At 42.5% G+C, this 25,678-nt stretch overlaps 1 protein-coding gene across 4 annotated transcripts in view; it reads right to left on the reverse strand.

Moving 5' to 3' along the window:
• SEMA3F (semaphorin 3F) overlaps window positions 1-25,678 on the reverse strand; it is a 148,198-nt gene that overhangs the window by 45,083 nt on the left and 77,437 nt on the right. For all 4 annotated transcript variants that reach the window (XM_087924095.1, XM_087924097.1, XM_087924096.1 and 1 more), the window contains exons 3-4: window positions 2,670-2,830; window positions 1,264-1,326 (exon numbers count right to left, since the gene is read on the reverse strand). In XM_087924095.1, coding sequence (XP_087780221.1) covers window positions 1,264-1,326; window positions 2,670-2,830 — 224 coding nt within the window. The remainder of the gene's footprint in view (window positions 1-1,263; window positions 1,327-2,669; window positions 2,831-25,678) is intronic.

A 25,678-nucleotide genomic window follows, 5' to 3' on the forward strand; every position in this document is an offset into this window, starting at 1 on the left:
GGGAGAGCAGTGTGGCAGCTTGCAAACTGAAAGTGCATTCCATAAATGTTTTCAAAGATAGTAACTAGGTGACCAAAGTTTCTGCCGTGCAAAATTCTAACCGGAGAGCATGATTGATGACTCTTGGCTATGGATGTGTCCCATTGGAGAATATGAATTATGATACACCCAGAGGGTGGGGGAAAACCTGGGTCAAGGGTGACAATGAATGATGTGTCTCAGAGTCGCCTACACCCAGGCAGTGCTGGACATGTTAACTCCCAATAAATCCTTTTGAAGTTTTGGAAGTTTGGCTCAAGAGTCATGATTTAAATGGGGTTAAGTGCCGGAATCCTGACATCTTGGGTTCATGATGTTGTTGACAAGATCTGAAATTTTTTATATAAACTACCTATCTTCTTTCAGTAAGATAGGTAGTTTATATCAGTAGAGAACAATTACAGGTAGTCCTCAACTTGAAACAGTTCACTGAGTGACCATTTGAAGTTACAATAGTGAAAAAAGTGACTTAGGACTGGTTTTTTTACACTTACAACCTTTGGTCAAAATTCAGACATGTGGCAACTGGCGCATATTTTTGACAGATGCAATGTCCTGGGATCATGTGATCACCTTTTTGTGATCTTCTGACAAGCAAAAATCAATGCAGAAGCCATTTAACAATTGTGTTAATTAACTTAACCACTGCCATGATTTGCTTAACAAGTGTAGCAAGAAAGGGGCAAAATTCACTTAACAGCCACCTCACAGTTGTTAAATTTTGGGCTCAGTTATGGTCATAAGTTGAGGACCACCTGTATTCAAACTTGTAGCATGATTTATGGTTTATAATATGAGGCATAAATCATAAGATGCAAATCTATGTATATCTTAAGATACAAATATTGAGGCCCAAATGAACATAAAACTCTTGCAGGAATAGTGCAGGAATGACCTAAAATGGGGTCATCTTTTAGCAAACACAGCAGTCAACAGAATTCTATTTTTAGCTGTCACTTAAAGTATCTGGACTTCATGGCTGAAAGGGTGAGAGTAAACAGGAGGTGGGATGAGGCAGGAAAAGGTGGCAAAGCACAGTCAGTATTTGCTGATTTTTCTTGTCCGCCTGAAATCTTTGTGGAGGTGTGAGCAATACCCCTTTTAGGTCTATGGTGATTTCTATTTTAAAGACAGGTGAAAGATGAACCTCCAGCAACCTTTCCTGCATAATATTAGGACTTTACCATCCTGAATGGGCTTGGGGATAACAACAGAAGTACTTACATTATTGTTCTTCCCTGACAGGACACATTCATCTATCCTTTGCTGGGATGCAGGCCAGTGGATCTGCCAAGCGAAACAACACCTCACAGTTACAACTCTGATTTCCTATATTTTAATCCTGGTCCCAAACCAGACAATGTATTGAATTGGAACTTTTGCATTAGAAATCACTTGGAGTTTTTCAATGTGATTATTTTAGAAGCCAACAGTCACATCACCTCGCTATTTGTTCCAGATACGTTTCTTAAAGGCCGTACCTTTTTATTGGGGGGGGGAGGAGGAATATTCTGGAACATCTGGAAATTACCCCATTCCTTTGACTGTTAAAAAAAAAACCCTATTTATCAGTGGGTGCAAAGTACAATGTGGTTGTTGTGCTGTTCTAGAATCACAGCAACAGGTTAAGTTCATACATATACATGTACAGATTTTAAACTTACACAGATTCATAAATAATAGTTTAGAAATGAAGAACATTTAAATATTTAAAATATTTATGAAACCCAGTTTAAAATGCACAGATATAAACAATGTTTCTCGCATTTCAGGTTAAGGCTTCACCATTTTGTCACCTATTTTTATGAAGACACACTTTGGTCTAGTGGCAATAAACTGTGAACTCTAGTCCTGCCTTTGGCGCAAAGCCAGCTAGGTGACGTTGGCCCAGTCACTTTCTCTCTGCTCTTGGAAACAGGCAGTGGCAAACCACTTTTGACATCTTGCCAAGAAAATTGCAGGGACTTTTCCAGGCAGCCTCCAGGAATCAACACTGACTTGAAGGCACAAATATAAATAGTTATGTATTCCTGAATAGATCTACATGTTATTTCTCTCCATCCACAGGTCTCTCCTGAGTTAAAAATGGAAAATGATCCTCCATAGGCAACTCTTCTGACCAAATAGCCTACAGATTACATGTTGAGCTTTCCTCTGGTCCTGAAGGACTCTTGACTTCAAGTGTGCAAGCAGACAAAAAGATAAATAAGCACTAAATGGCACTGTGGCACAAGAGGTGCCTGTCAAGTGTCTGTTTAATACTTTTGTTTTATATTTGGTAGACTAATCTTATATTGAATGATATAGGAAACAAAGAAAAAAATTCTGAAGAGACAAAATACTCTCTCAAAAAGCAAAACAAAACCTAAATCTAAATGTTCTGGACAAATATTGTTTAATAGTTTGTTCATTGCATTAAAACTAGGAAAAAACTCTATATCAACCGTAGGAAAGATCAATTTTTTTAAAAAAAGCAATCCTATTTTCAACTTATTTTTCCAGAGAGACTCATCTGCTTCAATATCTATCTTCTGCAAAATCAGCACAGATTCAGAAGTATTTTGTTTCCCATCAAGCAGAATTTCCCTCTGCCTACTTCTGATGAGAATTTTTTTAAAAAATGTTCTTACAATCAAGGGCTCCCGATTGATATCATGAAGGTCTAGTGAGAGGATGTAGTCTTTGCTCCCCACATACATTCGGTCATGATCTTCATCCTTTAGCAAGATTCGGTAGTCTGTTGAGTTGAGAAGGAAATTGAAGAAGCGTGCAGTTCCAGTGGCCTTGAGCTCTATAGAAACAAATACAAGGAAAGGCCTATATTAATTGTCTTCTTCTATCCTGATTCCAAAAAACCTCTGGGAATGTTCCCCAAACTCAGTAAAATGTTTAACTCTTAAATATAGCAACATACAGACATTACCAAATTATTAAAACAAACACTCATCTTGCAGCAATGCTATGTGTAAACATAGTTCATCTCATGCGATCCCATCAAACCAGATTTAGCTTGAATTATTGAAAACAGAATTTCCACTGCATCTAACTCTTATTATTTTCTACTAGATTGTCAACCTGTGAGGCCCAATAACATCTATGATACATATGAGAAAAATAAATAAAAAAGTATTTCTCTAAAACGTTCTGCAAATTAAAGAATAATATTCAACTGTTTAAAATATGAGAATCAAACTTGTTCAGTGTATGTACAATGAAACAACACAGCTTCATATTGGATATTCATTGTATTCTTTTCAATAAGTGTCAAATTTGGAATATGGAGCATTTGAAAAATGGGATTTCACTTCCTAGCATGTTAGTTATATGGAAAGGGTTTTTCCAGTTCTGGCCTCCTTGCAAAATCAGGCATACTGAGATTGTCCAAGGTTTGCCAAGTAACTGTGTGCAAAAATCTCTATATCAAGAACCAGTTCAATTTTTTCTTTTGGACTATGCTGATCCAGCCATTCTGGGAGGTAAGGTCGGTCGGCTATTTTTATAGAAATACATTTTCTGAAAGGGAAAATGATGTGTGGCTTAGCACCAATTATAAGAACTAGTTTTACAAAGCGTGGGCTTTTTTATTTACTCTAAGGGTGAGAAAATTTTACTTAGCAATTCCAAAAATTGCTAACTAAAATTGCTAGCAGCCTTAGGTAGCATGATCAATAATGACTGATGCTGGAGATTCCTAAATACCTCACACCTAATCTAAGTGACATGCTTTTAGACTCTAAGTCCAACTCCTTTTTCTGATTTTTTTTCTTGGAATTAGCCTTTTGTTTGTCTGACCTACCTTCTTAATCCGTCATTGTTTCTTTAGTCTTTAACTTCTTAGTTATGTTAACTATGTATTTATTTGCCATAGGTCATCTCATTTTTATTCTGAAACTCTGTTCCAATCTCTTTTCTCTGGCCTATTTGGATTAATGATCATCTTCCAATTCTTTTTAAATATCTACATATAGAAATGGATCTCAAGTTTAATGGAAGAAACTTAAATTAACCTCACCTATAGAGCAGGAATGTCAGCATTGGATAGGTTTTCTATAGAAAAGAAGATTAGGGAAGGTTTGGGAATGTGCTGTGTGTGAATAAATTATTTTCTTTTTCTGTAAATCTCCCTATTTAATTCAGCTTGGGAACAGAATAGTGTCACAGTTTATCCATATGTATTATCAAATCAGATTTACATGTTTGTAAATGAATTTTAGGTGTTGCTGTAAAAATATCCTACATTGACAGAGCCTATACAGATTAACTCCAAGAAGGAGACCCCATGCCTGAGATTAACTTCACACCTTGATTCCACTCACATGTTACTCTTCCTGACAACTTCAAATAAAAGCCCGCTGATAATTAGCAACAGTTCCTTTTGCAATGTACTGACACTGAATTTTAACCTGGAGGAATATAAAGGTAAGCAAATCAATACAGGAAGGGGTCATCATTTCACCCAAAGGAGATCTTTCCTGGAAATAAATCTCCATGGAAATTGGCCTTCCAACTTATCAGAGAGCAAAGAGGGCAGCTTTAGCTGCTGCAAAGTGGTTGATAATTGCTACTGAATGTTCCTTACACCTCTGTACAATATGTCAATATAATTACCTTTTAAAAACAACAAATAATTAATTTAAGCTTTGAGGAAGCTGTTTGCCAAAACTGCCAGTGAATTAATTACATAGCCGGGCACTGAGCCTACACAGGTCCTTTGTTTGTGTAAGTGTGCTGTTCAGTGTGGAAGGGGGCATAAGACTATGCCGGTTTCCCACAGTGAACCTCTTGTCAGTGCAGTGTCCTAGGCAGAGACACTGTTCTTAATTTGGACAAGTATTCTTTTAAGAAGGAGAATTGGAGCCAACACTTATTCAGAATTCTGTTCTCACTTCGGCTTTGAGGATTCTTGAATAGTTTGTTTCCTCAGCTATTATTGTATTATCATCAAAGGCCTGTAGAAACTGCAAAAGCCAGCAGACTTCCAGACATGTTAGTTGTTAATTCTTCCACCTATTTGTGGGATGACCAGGGGGTTGCAGTCCCACCTCAATTATTTAGCTTATCTGTTAAAACTCATCCCATGTTTTCATGGCAATTATTATTTGATCTAGGGTGGCATAGCAGCTCAGTGGTTAAGACACTGGACTTTTCTGCTGGGTTTCAGATCTGAGTGCTATGCTGTTGGGAGAGCTCCCATCCTTGCCCCAGTGCTCACCAACCTAGCAATTTGAAAGTATGCAAATACGAGTAGATAAATAGAGGTACCACTTTGATGGGAAGGTAGTCAGGGATTCACTAAGAGTCACTATGGTTGAGAATCACTGGCTTACACTGAAGCTGTCCTACCTTTCTGTGATTATCAACACAATTTGGATAATTACTGCCAATGAAGCCAATGAAGCTTCCAATTGTCAAAATCCCAGGAGAGCATCCAGAAGACCAGTCAATGATATAAACCAGAAGGAAAAAGCAGGTAAAAATGAGGCTGATCAGAAAGACTTTAAACATCTTCTTTATTATTGCAACATATGAAATGTATTCCAAATCCAGAGATAATAAGAGGTTGACTATTTTCGTGTGATGAATGAACACACCAAAAAGATTAATAAAGCAACCAGTTATCTTACATTCTGATAACTGAGAATGTTCATTCCATCTTTCCCCATATTGCTACTTGCTGTTAGAGATTTGTTTACAATTCAGTGCAATTTATTATGTCACATTTACAGAAATTATTGCCAAAAGTGTGGAGACACTTGATAATTACATTCCAAATGCACAACTTTGAGAATGTGCTACAGTCCTGCCCACACATCCTACAGCTTTGAGTCCTCCAAAGTTAAACTAATCTAGAGCTGCATTTCTCTAATATGCTCAGTCGAAACTTCTTTCTAAACAAAAGTAATATCCAGAGCCTTTGGTTAAAGAACGAGAAGGAGGAGGAAGAGAAATAAAAAGGCAGCCTCAACTCTCCACTTTAAGAAGAAGCAAAAGATAGTAATGGATCTATAATCTGATATTTGGGTAATTTGTGCTAAATAGCAACAATTCCTCCCTCGTACTGTTTAACAATGGCAGCAAAAATATTATTCTCTGCTTCCTGCCAAATTTTGCTGCTTCAGTAGAAGATATCCAAAAATGGGGTTTAATGTTAGAGAATTGTGAGAGTATTTAGTTCTAGAACTAAAACAAATTCCAGAGCTATTATAATTAATACTCCAATAAACAATTCATAAAATATTTATTGAAAAGTGAGCCTTGCCTTATTACCTAGTGCCAGCTGGTAAAACCAGTAAAGAAAAAAATGCTGTTTCTGCAACCTGAAACCAGTACTTTATTTCAGACAGGAAAGCTTCAAACCGGGAGATTCATTAAGGAAAGATATATTTCATATATCTATGTGAGTGAAACACTTGGGATTCAGAAAAAAAACTTGATGAATTTTCAGATTGCTGCTGGGTGGAGAGAGGAAGAGAGTAGTTATTTTTTTTCACGAAGTAAAGCATAAAGTATGAAGTCAAGAAATCTGAATATGATGTCAAGTAGCCAGTTATGAGGTAAAATGAGCCAGCAACAGAAGAATTGATCAATCCATATGCTGGGGTTTTTTTATTTGCAGGTATAGCATATTCAAATGAAAATAGAGCAACTCAATATAAACCATTTAAAACAATAAATATGCAAATACGGTAGAAAAATTGTTTCCTAAAGTTCATTGTTCAATAGTCTCCAGGAAGATGCCCCAAATATCTGATAGATCCAAGTAGTAATGTTATTCCTCAGAATGTACAATTCCTAGTCCATACAAATGGTTCTTATGATGGGAAGTGAAGACAGTTATGCTGCTGGATATGTGTGTGGTGATATGGGGGAGGCACCTTGAGATAAATTCACACAGAGGATTTTGTGCTCTCACTGTGATGTCACCCCTACTCATAAAACACCCAATGCAAACTCTAACCTGTTCTGACACTTTTCCTCCAACATTCAATTTCTTCATAAGTTGCTTTTATGGCAGCCTTTTAGAGTAAATTTGAGAACTAGGCACTACCAGTGGAAAGTATTGCGGGATTATTTCTGGTACTGGTGGGAATGGTGTCAGGGTCTGACTTCACGGAGAAAACAGCTGGGTCTTCCCTGCCACCTTCTATGTCAGGCTAGGTGAGGGAATCATCATGTCTCACTTTATTGCTAAGAGGAGAGTGAAACAAGAGGACCAAACAAATTATGAAAATAAACAAGTTATTCATCTAGCACAATAAGTATCAGAAAAAAGTTAATTTTTAAGAAAAAAAAATGATCTAAAAGTTTGCAAGGTCAAAATTGTGCTATTTTTTTTCTTCTTCGGCTATTTCCCACCGTGCAATAACAATGTTACGCAGATGTGAACAGTTGAAATATTAATTCTTTATCTGCACTGTTTCATTGACATGAGGGAAGGCTAGAATAAATAGGTGCAAAAAGAGAGAGAAAGAGCATGAGTGGAATGCAATAGGCTGCAAAATGCATATGTCCTTTTGCACGTTTCCTTGGATTTAGAACACTATATTGGTGGGTGTATTTCACACATCCCCGTTTTAACAAAGTAGACACTATCTGATGTTCATACTGGTGGGTCCACTTAGTAGCAATTTTATTAAACAGTAATGTTAGCATCAGAATGCCTCACAGCAAAATGCCTCTGGTATAGAATCTGCTGAGGAAAACATGAGATTATAAATAATGGCTTAAACCTTAAAAGCCCATAGGAATCGTTGTTGCTTTTTGTCATAAACACATCTCCAAAAGGCAGTTGACTTTCACCTTCTGAAGGTGTTTTTAAAATGATAAGATAAAAGAGAATCACCTGGTTTTTTTTTACTTATCATTAAAGCAAAATTATTATTGTTACATTTTTATCTCACCTTGAAAAGCTATAAACCTACTTAATACTCCCACATGGTATTTTCCTCATAACCTTGTGAAATGGGGAGGGAGGGAGAGAGATCCCAAAATCACCAAAGTTGCTTTCTTGCCAAGGAACGCCTAGAATTTACAATCTAGGCCAGCAGCTTCACCATCACACCGAACTGTCTCTCCAAGGAATAGTCATCAGAAGTGTTTATTGTCAAACTTCAACTTTCGACCTACTTAGGAACAGAGGTCCAATGATTTAACTATCCCAATTCCATAGCCTGCCCAAGCACCAGAATTTCAAGGCAAAAGATGGCAACTTCAGGTTAAGAACAGAATGCACTGCAAATGGGTAGATGCTCAAGGATAGCAGCAGCCGTCAAATATGCCGTGATAATCAAGGCATCTAAATAAAGTAAATATTTCATCCGTTGACAGCAAGAAAATAAGATGCAATGGCTAAGTCCTTCCCTCCCCGATACCGAAGGAAGGACAATTCAAGGCTCTTGTCTATCAAAAAAAAAAAAGACACAGAGAGAAGGAAGCAGGACAGGTTGTGGATATTTGGAATACGGGACTATGGGTGGCTTTGTCTCTTATTTATGCTCCACAAAAGAGAGGGGCAAAAGAGAAATCCTGAAGCACCCCTGAATTTGCTTTCAGAAAAAGCCTGTGTCAGAAATCCACCTAAGAGGCAGAGAAAAGAAGCTTAGCTGCCATGAGAGGGAACTAAGATTCCGTCATGGACCAAAGACTGGCTATAGAAAGGGCAAACAAAAAACCAGATTAGCCCAGTGGCTTTCAACATTGTTTCCAAAATGGCCTTGAATTCTCTAAACAGGTTTATTCAATAGATAAAGCTCGGCTTTTGTTAGCTTAACGAGTTTGCTCTTCTTGGGTGAGATCAGCCATCCTCACACCTCCTGCATTGTATGATGTTGTTTCTGCCACTTGACTGAACGGCCAAACTTCCTTTGAAAGCAAGAGAAACACTGGGAAATGCTCCGTCAGCCCTTATAATCATTGCTTTCTACCAAAGCCTCTTCTGTAAGCATTAACTAGAAGAACTACTAAGCAAGAATTAACCATCACACAACCAAACTACTGTCGTCAGCCACTAGCTGGAGACCCCCATTCATGCTTAGTGATCCAGAAGACTTTCCCTATGTATTCTACAGCCAAGATAATACTAGAAATTTAGAGCCTCTCAGGTAAGCTAGGCAGTAAAACAAAGTCAGATTTGTCTGAAATATCTGACAAATAGATAAACAAATATACAAACATATATATTAATTAGTAAAATGTTGGAGTTACTAAAACCCCAAAAAGGGACTTGGAAGTTTTGTGCTCTCCACAAAATTCCCAAGTTCCTCTTGGGGTTTTAGGTCACTCTAACATTTTACTAACTTTTCATCTTTGTTGATATTGAATAAAGGACTTGAGATTTTAGTTGAGACTTTGTTTTAGGTTAGAGGCAGCAAACACACTAAGCACTCTGGATTCATGATGGGCATTGCAGAATTTCCTGAGGGCTAAAGTAAGACATTTTAAAGATTTTGAAGAACGCATGAAATGAGTGCTTCCTAGTCCATTTCATCCATTTACTCTCACTGCTTCTTATGGCAATGCAATTTTTATCTTCAATTTTTTTTGTCTACTTCAGTGAACAGCAAGTCAATTATAATGTGTGAGGTAGGCTAAATCCGAAAGGAGCTCCAGAAATTATATTTCAACTTAACTAGTTTATTTTACTGATTTTAATAGAAATATGATAAGATCATTTCCAATCCTGGACAGTGGGAGACTCCCTCAAAGGGTAGCCTGGAGCAGATATAATCCATGTCCCTCAAAAACATAGACTAGATAGAAGCCTACTTAGTGAGAATCTTATATGCCTCAGAAAGAAGAAGTGCTGGGAAAGTTAGAAAGCTGCTACTCGGAATCTCACTCATTCCAGCCAAGGGGGCAGCAAAGCACCACTGGTTACCTTCAGTCAAACATAGAAGGACATTAATTCCACATATCTCAGATCAGTCTCAAAGCTGGGCTGGGGATTGCTTTATTGAAGCACAGCAAGAGAGAAAATTATTTTACATTACATTGCTGGTGTTTGGAAAACAACGTTTCTCCCTGGAATGTGTGCCCAAGCTACTCATACCTCTTTCTCTTCCGTTCTATCTGTCCTCCACACTTTTGATTCTTGATGGTTGTTCTCTTTGGCACCTGGCCATTAAAAATAATAATCCCCAAGTGCAAAGTTCCTGTTTGAAGCTCTATAGAAGAAAAGGTCTTAGCTCTTTAGAAGAAGAAGAAGAAACCTCTTGCTCCATAAAGCATTCTTGTAAGGCTCGGATGTCTCTGTGAGATGGCAGCATTTGCCTCCCATAATTTAGTCACATTTCTGGCATGGAGAATAAGCAAACAGTATTGGGAAGCCTCCCTATCCTAACAGCAACTGAGAAACACTTCACTTTTTGTTAAAATACACACAAAAATGGTAGGGAGGATGCATGCCACACATAGTTTTACTTAAGTACTTGGAGGAGTGATGATGTTACATTCCAAATTCTGAAAAAAATCTGAGTTCATCCAGTGAGGGGTCAACTAGATGGAGGTGTTATTATTGGGCCATGTGTTGATCTTTGTATATGCCCACTATAGGGTTACAGTCTCTACTCAGATGCTCCTAAGATTTGGTCTGGTTTTCCTTTGCACTGAGAGAAGAAAGAGAATTGTCTATAGCTTAACTTTAATTTTAAAACAAAACAGACTATAGCAGATATTGTTACCAGGACAACATAAAATGGTTGAAAAAAATCAATTTTATCAGCGTTTGCTTTAGGCAACTAATCACCCAGTGACATTTTGCCACATTCCAAAATAAAAGTGGTGGACAAGTTTAGAGGGGCTCAGGGTATCATCACCCAGTACTTCCGGGAGGAGTGCATGTACGGAATGTCCCAAGGCCTCCAGTTGTGCATTTTATATTACATTACATCTTCTGACTTTTAATGGTTCTCGGTGTGTGTGGCAATGGTGCCCTGCACCTCCAAATCTCTTGTGGTGAGGTTGGCTCAGTTGGTTCACTGGATTCACTGGCCTCAGATATGGATATGGTAGAAAGGATGTAGAAAACATTTTTCCTATCTGTGCCCAGGGATTCTGTGAACGCACTTGTCTTCTTGGAAGGAGGAACCCTGAAGATGTCATTCCTCAGGAATCCAGAATGCTGGGTGGCATTAGTTGCTTCACTGCTTCACAAGCTGTCGGCCAACTCCATTTATTCACTCCCTCTGCCTGCCTACTCTGGCCTCCATATAACTAGCTCCCTACATCCAGTCATTTTGATTCTCCCTGTATTCAGCTTTGGGAGGGGAGAAATGAACAATACTATACTTCTCCCCAAATATCCTATTTTGCTCATTTAAGCTCATTCACAACTCATTCATGATCAGTTGCAGAAGTTCGTGTAATGGGATTTGGGTGAAAATCAAGTTATGCAAGAACCATTTGCTGTGTAATATTAATTTGTCATTTTTCATCAAAGGATTTTAAGATCTAGTACATTTTTTGAAAATTAAACTTTTAAATTGCAACAACCAGTTTGAAAATGCAAGTTTCAGAAGGTGGTGAATTTAAGACCAGTAATAAAAATTCATTTTATGTCTGCAACCCTGCTTGTGCATTTTCACACATGAGCAGATTTTTAAATCCTTAAAGAGCTCCTCATCCCAATTACTTTGTGATAAGCAATATCATGTAGTCATGAAGATCGTCTCGCTGTAGCTCCTCCAAGAACCACCCAGGAGAAAGTCAACAGCACAGAAAGCCAAGGAAGTATTAAATCACTATCACGCATGTCTTAGCAAGTGTCGATATCTTTACAGCTCACATTTTTGAAATATATTTTTCAGGAGACAAGAGGCAGCCCTACATGTTAACCAAGTTCCAGATTCTATCTTATAGTACATAGGGGGAGGAAATTTTCCCCCTTCCATAAGCTATTTTTAGTTCCAATGCTAGAGAAGTGCTTGAAAGAGTTTAATGAGGGTCATGAATATTCAGGCACCAAATGAGGCACACAGATGGCAGCCAGGAGTGCTACAGATGCCTTGGGTACAAGCCAGAGTTTCATTATCATCCTCAGTGTAACCAGAAATACAGCAGCCCTTCCTCTGCCTAGTAATACTCTCACCCATTCATATTTTTATCCACCCAGCCCCATCAACCTTTCTTTTACCTGCTAGCTAGTAAGTGATATTTGTTCTTTGGCTTTTTGGGTTGAAATATATGATTAGACATTATTAGAACATGTCACAGACTCAATGTACACGCTAGAATAGTTATTGTTAAGTAGAAGATAGAGCGTTGGATTTGGACTATGAAGTTCACTAGGTCACCTTAAAGACATAGGCATCACTTTAGACTTCAAGATTGCTGCCAGGATTCAGTAAGTATACATAAAGTAAGATGTAGCTAGCAGTCTTGAGCATACTTGGCCTTCACAGGTATGTTTGTCCCAAGAATCTTATTAAATGAGCCCTCCGGAAGGCAGATGGCAATACATTAAAGAGGGTCTAGGAGAAAGGATGTGTTGTGGCCTGCCAGCTGCCAGCAGAGCTGGTGGCAGACTCCGAGAGTGAGGAGGTTGGGGAGGAACTTGGGCAAGTGTTGGAGTCTGGGGAAGGCTCTGATGGTTGCTCTGTGTCGGAGGCAGAGATGGGGCCAGGGCATTTATCAGATGCCTTTGGAGTTGGAGATAAGTAGGGAAGAACAGCTGGAGCCTGTTCCAGACGCCCATATGCGCAGAGCTGTCAGGAGAAGGGAACAACTAAGGAACAGGGGTTGACTCGGAAGAAAAGGCACAAGTAGATGCTGAATGGCTCCTCCCATAGGGAATAAATAGAAGCAAAAGGGGAGTGGTGTTTGTAGGAGACAATTAGTTCGCTTATTATTGTGAAAATTTGCTTATCTGAGTTCGTGCCTCACAGAGACTCCTTTGCCAAGCATTTCATTTTACAGCATTGTGACTGGAAGCTCTCGGCCCACTAAATTATATTTTGCATTACTGAATTAACTTTTTATGTTTTAACATAACATTTTATGTTGAAAATGTCCAAAGCTACTTAAGGCCTTCTGACATGGCAAAACCCCAGTAACAACCTTTTCATACCCACTCCTAGGAGCGTAGTGCTGGCTGGTGGTAATGTATCAGTTGATCTGACCACCAACCAGCACTTGTCAAGCAACCATTGCCTCCAAAACCTCTGACTGTGCTGGGGCCTTCCCCTTCCTTGAAACTCCAAATCCATTTACATTCTTTGAAGGGGGGCGGGGGAAGCAGCTCCGTGGAATGTGCCTGTTTTCATTTCTTTCCTGAGTTGCTGCAATCTCAACTATGCCCATTATTGCTGAAATAATAAGCTTTTCAAGGTCATCCAAGTACTTCAACAAGAAAGGGAAGGGAGGTGAAACTAATATGCCTGAGGAGAGATATTCTTGCTTATACAGATTTCTTTCCCTCCGAGTTCTAACTTTTCCAGAAGTTGTAGGAAGTGACACACAAGGAACAGGGGGTCTAAGTAGTGGTGGCTGTTTTCAGTACTGGGTCTGGCCTGCCCTGTTTAATTTCCAGGGCCAAGAGATTTCTTTCACCTGAACAACAGGAATCACTTTAAAAAAAAAAGGTGGGAGAAAAAAAAAGGAACAAAAGGCACCTGGACCAAGAAAATGTTTTCTACCTCATACTGTGGAAAGGGAAGTGAGTCAAGGCTGTTTTGTAAAAAAATGGACATGCTTCTCTCTCTCTGCTCCTTGAAAAGAATGAAAACAATATTTTTACAGGGCCCAAGAACTCACCAAGTTTCATCGGGGTCTGTTTTGAAAACTTTGCCAGACAAGAACTCAGATGCAACAGTCAAGCTGAAGAATCCATATGTCACCAAGCTCAAGTAACACCCCACCCTTGGCCCAATATTTAATTATCCTACATACCTTTTCCCTTAAAGCAAAATCCTGGAAGCAGTTGTGGGTGAAAAATCAGGGGCAACACAATGGTTAGCACAACAGAGTTCCTTTCTCACACATCCTGGTTTCTAGTTTAACAGAAGGCTGCTTATGGGCTTCCGATTATACATTAGTTAGAAAGAAGTAGAATGATATCCATGTCCTGTGTGGCCTGGCCATAAAGAGGATGATTGACTCCCCTCTCTCTCTTTATGAAATTAAAGTTCTCTGCTTGTAGATAGACAGACTACAAGAGAACCTCTTGCCTCTCACAAAGGACTTTCCTATCAAATGGGAATGCAGCTTCCCTACTCATAATCACCTACCAACATCAAGAATGATGCAAGTTCTTGTTCTAAAAAAACATCGTTTCATCTCAATTCTAGAAGATTATTCCCCAGAGAATTAAGACGCATGCGATTACAAACAAAAACTGTTTCCTGGTGGAAGTTCCATAAGAATTTCCAAGCCATTCAGAAGAATGACTGACTAAGCAGTGCCAAGGAATATCACAAAACACTGAGCATTGGAGTGAGGAAGGAAGTAGAGCAGTAGCCTGTAGCCATGACTTCCAGCAGTCAATGTGAGGAGCAACTGGGGGCTCTTCTTGCAAGACCACATCAATCCTGTATGAAGAGGCAGCAGACCGAGACTGAACAAATGGATGCGGGAATTTGGGTAGAGCTCTTTGCCATGTGGCTGCTATGCTGCCCTTTGGTATAGTGAAGTACACCAACTCTGTTGAAGTAATAGATGATTGCCAATTTGTTGGCTGTTCTTTGTGAAACAATGGGAAGGATTGTCCCTTACACTAGTCAGTAAAAGATCTGGGGCAGCTTCTGACTTATAAATCCAGAACAGAATATGGCTTTGTGGGAAAACATTGCTTACTGACCATGTTGTGATATTAGTTTCTCTTCTCTTTCCCAGATTACTTTGTGAACCTCATTACATTTTAGTTTCCTTTTTTTTTTTGAGGGCTTAGTGTTCCTATATTGTACTATTGTGGTGCAGAAACACCTATCTAAACCATGATCCATGAACTTAATGCAATCTTCCCCAATCTAGTGCCTTTCAGATATGTTGGGTTTCAACTCCCATAAATCTCTAGTAATTCTCAGAGTTGGTCAAACACGTCTGGAAGCCACCCAGTTGAAGGTTAACTTTAACTGATTATCAACCTCTTCCCACTCTTACTTTGTTATTTCATAAATGTACTATTATTTATACTTAAATTCAGAGTAGTGAAAGAAATGTGTTTCCTTTATCCACTATGCTTGGAAAAAGCTAGTGGCAAACCATAATGTTGCCAATATGGTGGTACCTATGAAGTTGCCAGGAGTTGAGTTGGTTTAATGTTGAAGTTGGTTCTTTGTTTTCTGTCACAGTAAAAAGAAACAGAATTATCTAAGAAAAAAAACCCTATTGCGATCATTTGGAAAGTCTTTAATGGGAGAATATATGTATTAGGAACTATGCGTGCAAATGTGTGTGGATTTACAGGCTCCATGAATCAAGAAATATAGGTAAGAGTTACATGTGATGCCCTTTTTTCTGAATGTATTCATTCATTCAATTCTTAAGAAAACCATGTGACAGAAAATGCATATGCAACTCTCAGTGTGGCCAAATGTCAGTGCAGGGGTGAGTCTGTATTTGTGTCTGTGTTCAACACAAACAAACATCTGGATGAAAGATCTGGCAGCAACTCCAACATCTGTTTCTTCCATAATTTGCCTGTCAGTGCACTGAAGCAGGGCAGCATTTGGAAGGCCCCCCATATAGCAGGCAGGGGGGTAGACCAGGAAAGGGTGAAGGGGGCCAGAGAAGTATTAAACCTTGTTTGGGTTCTGCCTTTTCTGCATCCTCCCCAGCTGTTGCTACCTCAGAGGAAAGTAGGGACCTCTGCGTTCTTCACATGCTTTTCCCTGCCCCCCCCCCCCCAAATCCCTGAGCCTGCCTCAGTCCATTTGTGTCAATGAATAACCTGGATTAGTTGTTGACTTTGTAGAGAATTTATGTAGCATCACAATATCCAGCAATGGAAGTGTACCAGAACACTGGTGTACCAATAGCATGAAGTCTGTTCTCTAAGGGATCGATGCCACATAGGAAAAATAGTGGGGAACCAGGGCAGGGAGCTGTTCCCTATATAGGGAATACAGAAATCTATATTTCATGGATTCAGATTATTCATCCTTGTGGTTTGTGAATATTTATACCCTTGGCAGCAGCAGCTCTAGATTTTCAGACAAGCGTTTTTCCAGCTTTACTTACAAAGATGAGGATGAAACTTCAGATGTTCTGCATGCAAAACACATGCCTTATCACTGAATTATGGCTGTTCCGGAAACTTGGAAAGTTACTAACTTTCCAAACGGAAGTTATATTTTCCATCCTACACAAAAAGGGGGTTTGGATGGGGGTTTGCTATAGGAGTTTGGATACAGGACAACAGTCTTCAGCTGAACCCTGGTTAAGGCGGAGTGAAGGGGTTTATCATCCTTAGTTCTGGGGTTGCACCAAGGGTGGGATTCAAATTTTTTAACAACTGGTTCTGTGGGCGTGGCTTGGTTGGTGGGCGTGGCTTGGGGATCATGTTATTGGCTGGGCGTGGCCAACTCAACATCACTCACATCAAGGCATGCATCTCCTCGCCTGGCCTCTTATGACTGTGGGGATGCTGCAACAGTCGTAAGTGTAAAAAATGGTCATGTCACTTTTTTCTGTGCCATTGTAACTTTAAATGGTCACTCCACACAAGCAAAGTACCAGCAAAGGAGGGAAAAAAACCTCCAGAGAGGTTCCTGAGATGGGAAGTCTAGTCCTGCCAAGAATGTAATAAGGGTCAACGGAGAGGCAGTCTCTGTAAGCAACACCAGAATGTTTTCTTCCTGCCTTCCTTACAGGATTAGGCCAGTAATTTCTTCTAACAACCGGTTCTCCAAACTGCTTAGAATGTTAACAACCGGTTCTAGAGAATAGGTGTGAACTGGTAGAATCCCACCCCTGGGTTGCACTACCCCAGACAGATTTGGTGCACAATCTGGGGGGCTCCTAGACTTGCAATTCCTGCTTGAAGAGGAGGTGGCAGGCATGGTTAGGAGAGTCATTGTGCAAATTTGTGTTGTGCACCAGCTGTACCCTTTCCTGGGATCGTAAGGCCCTGTGTGTACTCACTCATGCCTGGTTGGATTACTGCCATGTGTTCGACATTGCCTTGAAGAATATTTGGAAGCTGCAACTAGTACATAAACCAGTGGCGTGGATAGTTCTGGAGGCACCTCAGGTGGCTCATGTGTGATACTGCTATTATATGAGCTGCACTGGCTGCCAGTTTGCTTCTGGGACCACTGCAAGGTGTTGGTCATTACTTTTAAAGCCCTTTGTGGCATGAATCCAGGGTACCTGAGGAACTGTGTCACTCAGTGGTGGCATTAATTTTTTTTTACTACCGGTTGTGTGGGCATGGCTTGGTGGGCTTGGCAGGGGAAGGATACTGTAAAATCTCCATTCCCTCCACACTCCTGGGGGTAGGTTACTGCAAAATCCCTTTCCCTCCCCACCCCACCTAACCTGCTTTCCAGCTCCATTCTCCTGTGCAGGGCAACAAAAGAAGACCCAGACAATCAGCTGGGACTCGGGAGGCAGAGGATAGATGGGGGCGGGGCCAGTCAGAGGTGGTATTTGCCGGTTCTCCGAAATACTCAAAATTTCCACTACTGGTTCTCCAGAACTGGTCAGAACCTGCTGAATGCCCACCTCTGGTGTCACTCCAATGAGATTGCTCCGCTCCACTCCCTCCAGTGGAAAGGGCCTACTCTGATCTCATCAGCCAAAGAATTTCCGCTGGCAGGATCCAAGGAAAGAGCCTTTTCTGCCGTGGCCTCTGCCCTCAGGAGGTGAATCCATCTCCAGATTCCTGGCCTTCTGAAGAATCGAAAAACTTGGTTCTGCCGCTTGGCCTCAGATCCCAACAGGGGCCTGCTGCAGTGGGGGTGGATGACCAGATAGAGAAGCCCCCAACACCAGGCATCCTTCATCTTGGGTTTTAGCTTTTCTATTCATTTTTTCTAATTTTAATTATTTTCTTTCTTTTTTCCTTTTATTATATTGTAAGCCACCCCCAGAGTCACTGTATCTGTGAAATGGATTGCATAGGAATGTAATAGATGGATGACAGACAGACAGACAAATAGACAGAGCCTCCCTTTAAGTTCATAAGACATTTTTCTGAAGTCTTTTTTTAATCTCTTTGTAGGTACCTGGCAGAATTATAGGTACAGAAGTAGCAGGGTGGTGTGACGTGGGTTAGAGTGAGGTTATATCATTGAATTCAAAGAAACGTTAGGAAGTTGTAGCAGAGCAGAAAAAAATAATTTCAGGACAATTCTACATTGCTACTGGCTGCGCATCAAAAATCCCTTGAAACAGTTTTACACACTTCCCTGTTTTCATTGCACAGAGCTCTCCATGTGTCAGCCTGTGCTCCCTCTAGCAGGCCAATGGAAAGGTGCAGCGAAAGCTGACAGCAGCCAGCAATTCACGCTACTGCATCCATTTATGCTGTGAGGATAAAGGGAGGGAAAAGGGGCTCAATGCATGGGGAGGAAAAGATTCTTGGGAAAACAGCAGCAAGGATCCGTGGTGCCTTGACTACTGCAGGCAGGCAGGCAGGCAGGCAGTCAGGGAGGGAGGGAGGGAGGGTATTTCCAGAATCAGGAGTGGGATAAACAAAAGTTCCCATCCATGGGACAATTGTCTGCCTCAGCTCCAAAGGAAACGATATTATATTCTCAGCATTTCCTTTGGAGAAACAATTCAGCCTGGGTCCAGCCCCAATCCCAGATACTATTATCTTAATATGTGGAAAGGTCTCAGTTACTAATATTATAATCTGGGATCTTCAGCCTTCTGCTCCCAGTTCTTTTGTTTGACTCTCTAGTTCTATGGGAGTTCTATGCACCTTGCTTCTATCTGTTCTCGTCCTTGTTCATCTGAACACACTTTGATCATTCTCGGAACTGTTTAGAAACATTAATGAGCAACTATAATAGCTTTATAGTCCTAGAGCCAGGTCCATCTCTCTTCTCTTATTCTCCAAGCTCATATTGATGCAAACAGCTGACCAGTCACTGGAAGTAACTGTACATTTCTCCTCCCTTCTCTGAGTCTGGAAAATGAATAATGGAAATTCTCTGACTGCACTCCCAAATTACAGTGATCAGGAAGGGTGACTGACAGCATTGCCATGTGACTTGTCAATTCATTTGTTGGCAGCAGCTCATTGCATTTTTTTTAAAGACATGGTTCCTTATATATAGCTTCAGCAAAACAATTGATGATAAAATACCACTTCATAATCTAACCACAGAGCTCCAAGTAAGTATTTTACTTGAACTGAGATTATAAAAATGCAGAACCCGTGTTCACACAATGTGCTTAAATGATCTGCTAAATAATTAGCAGTTGCATTCGAACAATGTACTAATCTTGATAAGATTTAGCCTTAGTTGATTTTTTTAAATTTTGCTGTGTGAATCAAGTGGAAAAATTCATTATCCATGTTGTGTAAACACCCCCAGTTTTAGTTTTTTGTTGCCATTTGCCATGTAAAATTGTTTTAAAAGCAAGAAAAAAAAGCACAAAATATTTTAGGAGGAAGACAAGGCCCAAGCCATCTTTTTAAAATGCATATTTTAAAATTTTATTATACTGAATTATTCTGCTTTGTTAATCATACATTTAAACTTTCAGACTAGATTATTTATTAGTGGTATCCCAAGATCATGAACACTAAGAACTTACACATTGAATGCTAAAGTAACAAGATATCTTATAGTGATTATTGAACCTATTAACTCAGGAAGAATCTCTACACATGTAGTTCTCATCATGAAATAGAATAGAATGGAATGGAATGGAACAGAACTCTTTATTGGCCAAGTGTGATTGGACACACAAGGAATTTGTCTTTGGTGCATGTGCTCTCAGTGTACATAAAGGAAAAAAAATACATTGATCAAGAATCATAACATGCAACACTTAGTGTTAAGTTTGGGCAATGAGAGGCTGAACCAGAGCATGAATGCAACAATACTTTATTATAACAATAAAGGGCTGACCGTGCTTGCCATGCCTGGAACTGGCTCGCAGCAATCAGCAACTGGTTGGACCCCGCAGCCCACTTTTATAGCTGGCTGCTGGGAGAACCAACCAATGGGAGAAAGGGAAAGGTCACCCACGCAAAGGGACTGGACCTGAGTGAGAACTCCTAGAGTCCTCAGGACATAACACCCCTTCCCCCCAGATGCGAACATGCATAGTCCTTGAGGTAGACAGGGGGCTTGTGTTGGCGCCCGGAACGGCGCAGCTCGGGAACATTGTCTGTCCGTTCAGGATCAGCCTGTGACGGTAGGGCCGGCAGGGTGTCGCCAACGCGCTCTCCGGCTCGGGCATCCCCAGGACTTGCAGGGTTGGTTACTGGGGATGAGCTCCGTGGACTGGATCGGGCTGGTCAACCCTCTGGGCGCTGTTGTCCGAGTTCGGGCTGTCGGGGAGCGACTGTAGGTGCGAACTGGTCGTTGGGCACGATGTGGCTGTGAGGTGGATGAGGAGGTTCCCCTTCGTCTGGTGACTCTGGATCCCTGCTGGCAAGGGTGCTGAGGCGCCTCCGCAGTTGGTCCTCCAGACACGGCCATCCTCCAGCCTGACTCTATACGATCTCGGCCCGGTGATGGCTATGACCTCGCCTGGAATCCATAGTGGGTCCCCAGCGAAGTTCCTCGCGAATACTGGCTCCTGTAACATAAAATGTCTAACCCCGATGAGGAAGCAAGGGGAGAGTCAGGCAGTATTGTGGGTGAAGTCTGTCCAATACAGTCCTCAGGCGCCGGCCCATCAGGAGCTCCGCTGGGGACTTATTGGTGACTGAACAGGGGTTGAGTGCTGGCTCATCAGGAACCGCGAGAGTTTGTGGTGCCAGTCATCCCTGCTGAACCTGGCGAGGGCTTCTTTAGTGGTCCTGGCGGCTCTTTCAGCCAACCCATTACTGGCAGGATGAAATGGGGCTGTGAAAATGTGGCGGATACCCAGGTTGGCAGCGAAACGGCTGAACTCGATCGATGCGAACTGTGGGCCATTGTCGGAGACAATGGAGTCGGGTAGTCCGTGCGTTACGAACAGGTGCGTTAACACGTTGGTGATTGCTAGTGTGGTGGTCGTGGATAGCTGTGCTACGTCAATCCATTTGGAATAGGCGTCCACGACCACTAGGAACATCTTCCCATGCAAGGGCCGGCCAGATCGATATGGATTCTAGACCAAGGGGCACTGGCGCTCTCCCATCTGGTAGGGGTGGCAATGGGGAGCAGGACGGGATTCCTGACAGATGTTGCAGGAACTTACCCAATTGACAATGTCCTCGCCGAGACCCGGCCACCACACGTAGCTGCGTGCTAATGCCTTCATTCTCACGATGCCAGGGTGTCCCTCGTGCAACGCCTCCAGGACTCGGGCACGCAGCGAGGTCGGGATGACCACTCGAGTGCCCCATAGTAGACAACCCTGCAAACTGGACAGCTCCTGCATGCGAGTCTTAAAGGGTGTGAATTTGTTTTCAACGTTGCCACCCGGCCACCCCTCCTCACCCAGTCGAGCACCTGGGCGAGCGTTTGGTCTGCCTTGGTTTTAGCAGCAATGTCAAGGGCAGTGATGGGCAGGTCCAACTGGGTGATCTCGAAAATAGCGTTGACAGGAGTGGGGTCTTCAGCCGGAGCGGGTAAGGGGCAGCGACTGAGAGCGTCGGCGTGGGACAGTGTTTTGCCCGGGCGGTGTATAAGTTTGTAGGAGTAGGCTGCTAGGAAGAGTGTCCACCTTGTCATCCTAGGGGAAAGGACCTGAGGGGTCTGTTTGTCCCCCGCCAGTAGGCCCAGGAGGGGCTTGTGGTCCGTAACCAGTTCGAAAAAATGGCCAAAAAGGAATTCGTGAAATTTTTCACGGCCGCAACAGCTGCTAGGGCTTCCTTGTCGATCTGGCTGTAATTGCACTCCGTGGCAGAGCGTCCTTGAAAAAGGCGATGGGAGCCTCGGCGCCATTGGGAAGTCTATGACTAAGGACCGCCCCAATTCCAAAAGGGGATGCGTCTGCTGCCAGTACTAAAGGAAGGTTAGGGTCGAACTGGATAAGCACCGCCTCCGGACGTGAGTAGTGATTTGACTGGCGTTAAACGCCTGGTCTTCTTTGTGCCCCCAGTGCCAAGGTGACTTTTTGTCCAGTAATCTGTGTAGGGGTTCGGCTACTGAGGCTTTGTGGGGCAAGAAGGATGCGTAAAAGTTCAGCAGCCCCAAGAAAGCTTGTAGCTCAGTTTTGGAGGTTGGAGTGGGGGCCTCGTGGATTGCCCTAACCTTGGACTCCAGGGGTGAATGCCAGAGGCGTCAATTTTATAACCCAGAAAGTCCACCTGTCTAGTGGCAATGGCACATTTTTTTTTTTTCAACTTGAGGCCATGCTGTCTGAACCGCTCTAACACTGCTCGCACTCTCTGGAAGAGTTGGGGTCTGTCCCTGGCCGAGACTAAGATGTCGTCAAGTAGGGTACTACACCAGGGAGGCCCTGTAAAATCCGCTCCATGAGGGATTGAAAAATACCTGGGGCAACACTAACGCCAAATTGGAGACGCTTGCATCGGAAGGCACCCCTGTGAGTGACGATGGTCTGGAGTTCCGCTGTTTGGTTATCAACAGGGAACTGCTGATATGCTTGAGACATGTCCAATTTAGCAAAAACACTGCCTGGCTCGAATGTGTGCAATAAATGCTGAATGACGGGCACAGGGTAAGCGCTAACTTGTAAATATTTATTGATTGTTGTCTTGTAGTCCGAGCAAATTCTCAGGCTACCGTCTTTTTGAGGGGTGTGACAATGGGCGTCTCCCACTTGGCGAAATCTGTTGGCTCAATGACCCCTTGTTTTAATAGTTTATCCAATTCAGCATCTAGTTTTGGCCGAATAGCGAATGGGACTCTACGTGGTTTTAGTCTGATTGGGACTGCCTGGGGTCAACTGAGAATGAGATGGGGTCCCATTATAACACCCCAGCTCCTCGCTGAACACATCTGCGTAATCAGCGAATAAGGAGTCAGTGTCTAAGGTTGAGACAGCATGGACTCCTGTTAGCCCTAGGCCGAGGTGGGGAAACCAATCGAGCCCCAATAAGGTGGGTAGATTGCCGTTAACTACCACTAGAGGTAGGTGACCTTTAAAAGTTCTAAAACTGACAAGGAACTTGCCTCTGCCGATCACAGGAATGGTCTTCCCCTGGTAGTCCTTCAGGCCGAACTGGCATCTTTGAAGCTGGGTAGTAGATAGGCTGGGGAGGAGTCTCTTGAGGGTGTTCCACGAAATTATTGAGAGCGCTGACCCTGTGTCAACCTCCATGTGGCACGGTTTACCTTCTAGGGAAACGGAGAGAGAAATTTTACTAACAGTGCGGCAAGTGCGCTTGGCAAGGCGGTGCGTGCGACAGTTTAATACTTGCCTCTGTGGTCCCGAGTGCGAGGGAGGGTGTCTTTGTGCTGCGCTTTGGGGGCTTGGCAGACTCTCGCGATGTGCCCCTTTTATGGCAGTTGTTGCAGGTGGCTCCTTTAAACTTGCAGGTGGCCCTTTGATGCGATCCCCACAGGCTAGGCACAGGGTGATGTGCTTGGGTGGACCGGTGTTTTCTTGTTTGGCCCCTACCTGTGGCCGTCTGTCGTTGGCGAGGCGGTGGACGTCGTTTTCATCGTTGAGGGTTTCCTCTGCTACCACCTCCTCGGAGTGGACTGGGAGTGAAGTCAGCTTGGCACTTGGGCCCTGTATTTCGGTGGCTGAGTTCGTTGCCAGCTCGGCTGCCAAGGCCTCCTCGACCGCTTGTGCGAGGTTGAGGTCTTTTTTGCTAGAAGGCGCCTTTGTAGGTTGAGGTCCTTGACCCCGCAGACTAATTGATCGAGGAGCATGTCCTCCAGGTAGGTTCCAAACCCGCAATGCAGTGCTGCTGTTCTGAGAGCGGCCATATATTGATTGATGGTCTCTTTACTCGATTGCTTCCTCATACGGAAAGTGAACCTCCTGGTGATCTGTGAGGGCCTGGGAGCATAGTGGTTAGTGAGGATCTCAAGCAACTCGGACCACGGAACGCTTTTCAACTCCCTTGGAGCTACGAGCGCTGCGGCAGTATCAGTAAACGGTGGCTCCGCAGTAGATTAGGAAATAGGATTTTTCCGATGCTCTCCCGCATCCGCCAGGCCGACCGCATCGATGTAATGATTGAAGCGGTTCTTATACGATTCCCACTTCTCTTCATCTGGTTTGAACGCCGGGAATACTGGATTGGAACTCATGGTGCTGGGACCGGCTGAGCTACCTGTGGAAAAAATCTCTCTGGGACAACGGGCAAGGTTTTAGTGCTCGTGGTATGCAAGTGACTTCAGCTCTGGAGAGGCTTTTCGCTATCCTCTCTCTCTCTGGGTTAACCACGTTGGCTGTTAGCCGTTGGTGGTGTCTAGGTTCGCGCCAGTGTGGGCGTTAGTGACTTTGCTACAGCGCTGTGCTGTGTCTCTCTTAGGTTTGAAATTCAAATGACAACCGTTTGAATTTCGCGCCTGATACGGAGGCTGCGGCTCGCAGCGCTTCACTTTCCCTGTAGCTGGGCTAACAAGCGGCTACAGACGCTTCTAACTTTCGAACCTGACCGCTTTCTGGCTGCGGATCAGCGTTCGCTTCTCTTCGCTTGCTGACCGCTTTCTCTGTCGGGCGGATCAGCGTTGCTCTTTTGTTTGCTCTTTTTGTTGGCTGACCGCTCTCTCTGGCTGCGGATCAGCGTTTATCGCCGCCGATCGCTCTCTGGGCTGCGGATCGGCGGCTAGTGACTCAGCGGTTGCATGGTGCTTCTGGTAGCCATCCCACCTTCGTCGCCAGTGTTAAGTTTGGGCAATGAGAGGCTGAACCAGAGCATGAATGCAACAATACTTTATTATAACAATAAAGGGCTGACCGTGCTTGCCACGCCTGGAACTGGCTCGCAGCAATCAGCAACTGGTTGGACCCCGCAGCCCGCTTTTATAGCTGGCTGCTGGGAGAACCAACCAATGGGAGAAAGGGAAAGGTCGCCCACGCAAAGGGACTGGACCTGAGTGAGAACTCCTAGAGTCCTCAGGACATAACACTTAGTGATAGTCATAGGCTACTAATAAGCAATCAAATCATACTAGGAAACAAATAAAACAATATAAATTGTAAAGATATAAGCAACACAGGTTATAGTCATAAGTGGGAAGAGATAGGTAAATATGTGGCCTGTCAGAAATCAAATATCTAATATTACGGGAATATTGCATACATGAAACAGCATTCATAATAAATTTCCTTTATCACCAGAAAGTAAACCTCTATGGTACTAACTTAAGTATCAATGAAACATTATATTTGTTCTTAAAGAGATCAACGCAGAAAAACTCCCATAATCAAACCAGAAATTTGCTGGATCTGTATCATTAGATCTAAGCTGAATAACTTTCTCAGATCCACAGATCTGAACCCAGTAAAGATCAAAAACTCCATCTCAACGAGGTAACTGAATGGAAGGAACAAAACACAGAGTCATATAAAAATAAATTGCAAAGCACAAACTTTGTAATTTTAGATTAATTGCAAGTCTGAGAGGAAGAAGGTCCTCTTCATGCATTTCCCCCAAACTTGTTAGATC

Source organism: Pseudonaja textilis, chromosome 2 (genome assembly GCF_049901715.1).
Source record: "Pseudonaja textilis isolate UNSWEBS1 chromosome 2, rPseTex1.2, whole genome shotgun sequence".
NCBI lineage: Eukaryota > Metazoa > Chordata > Lepidosauria > Squamata > Elapidae > Pseudonaja > Pseudonaja textilis.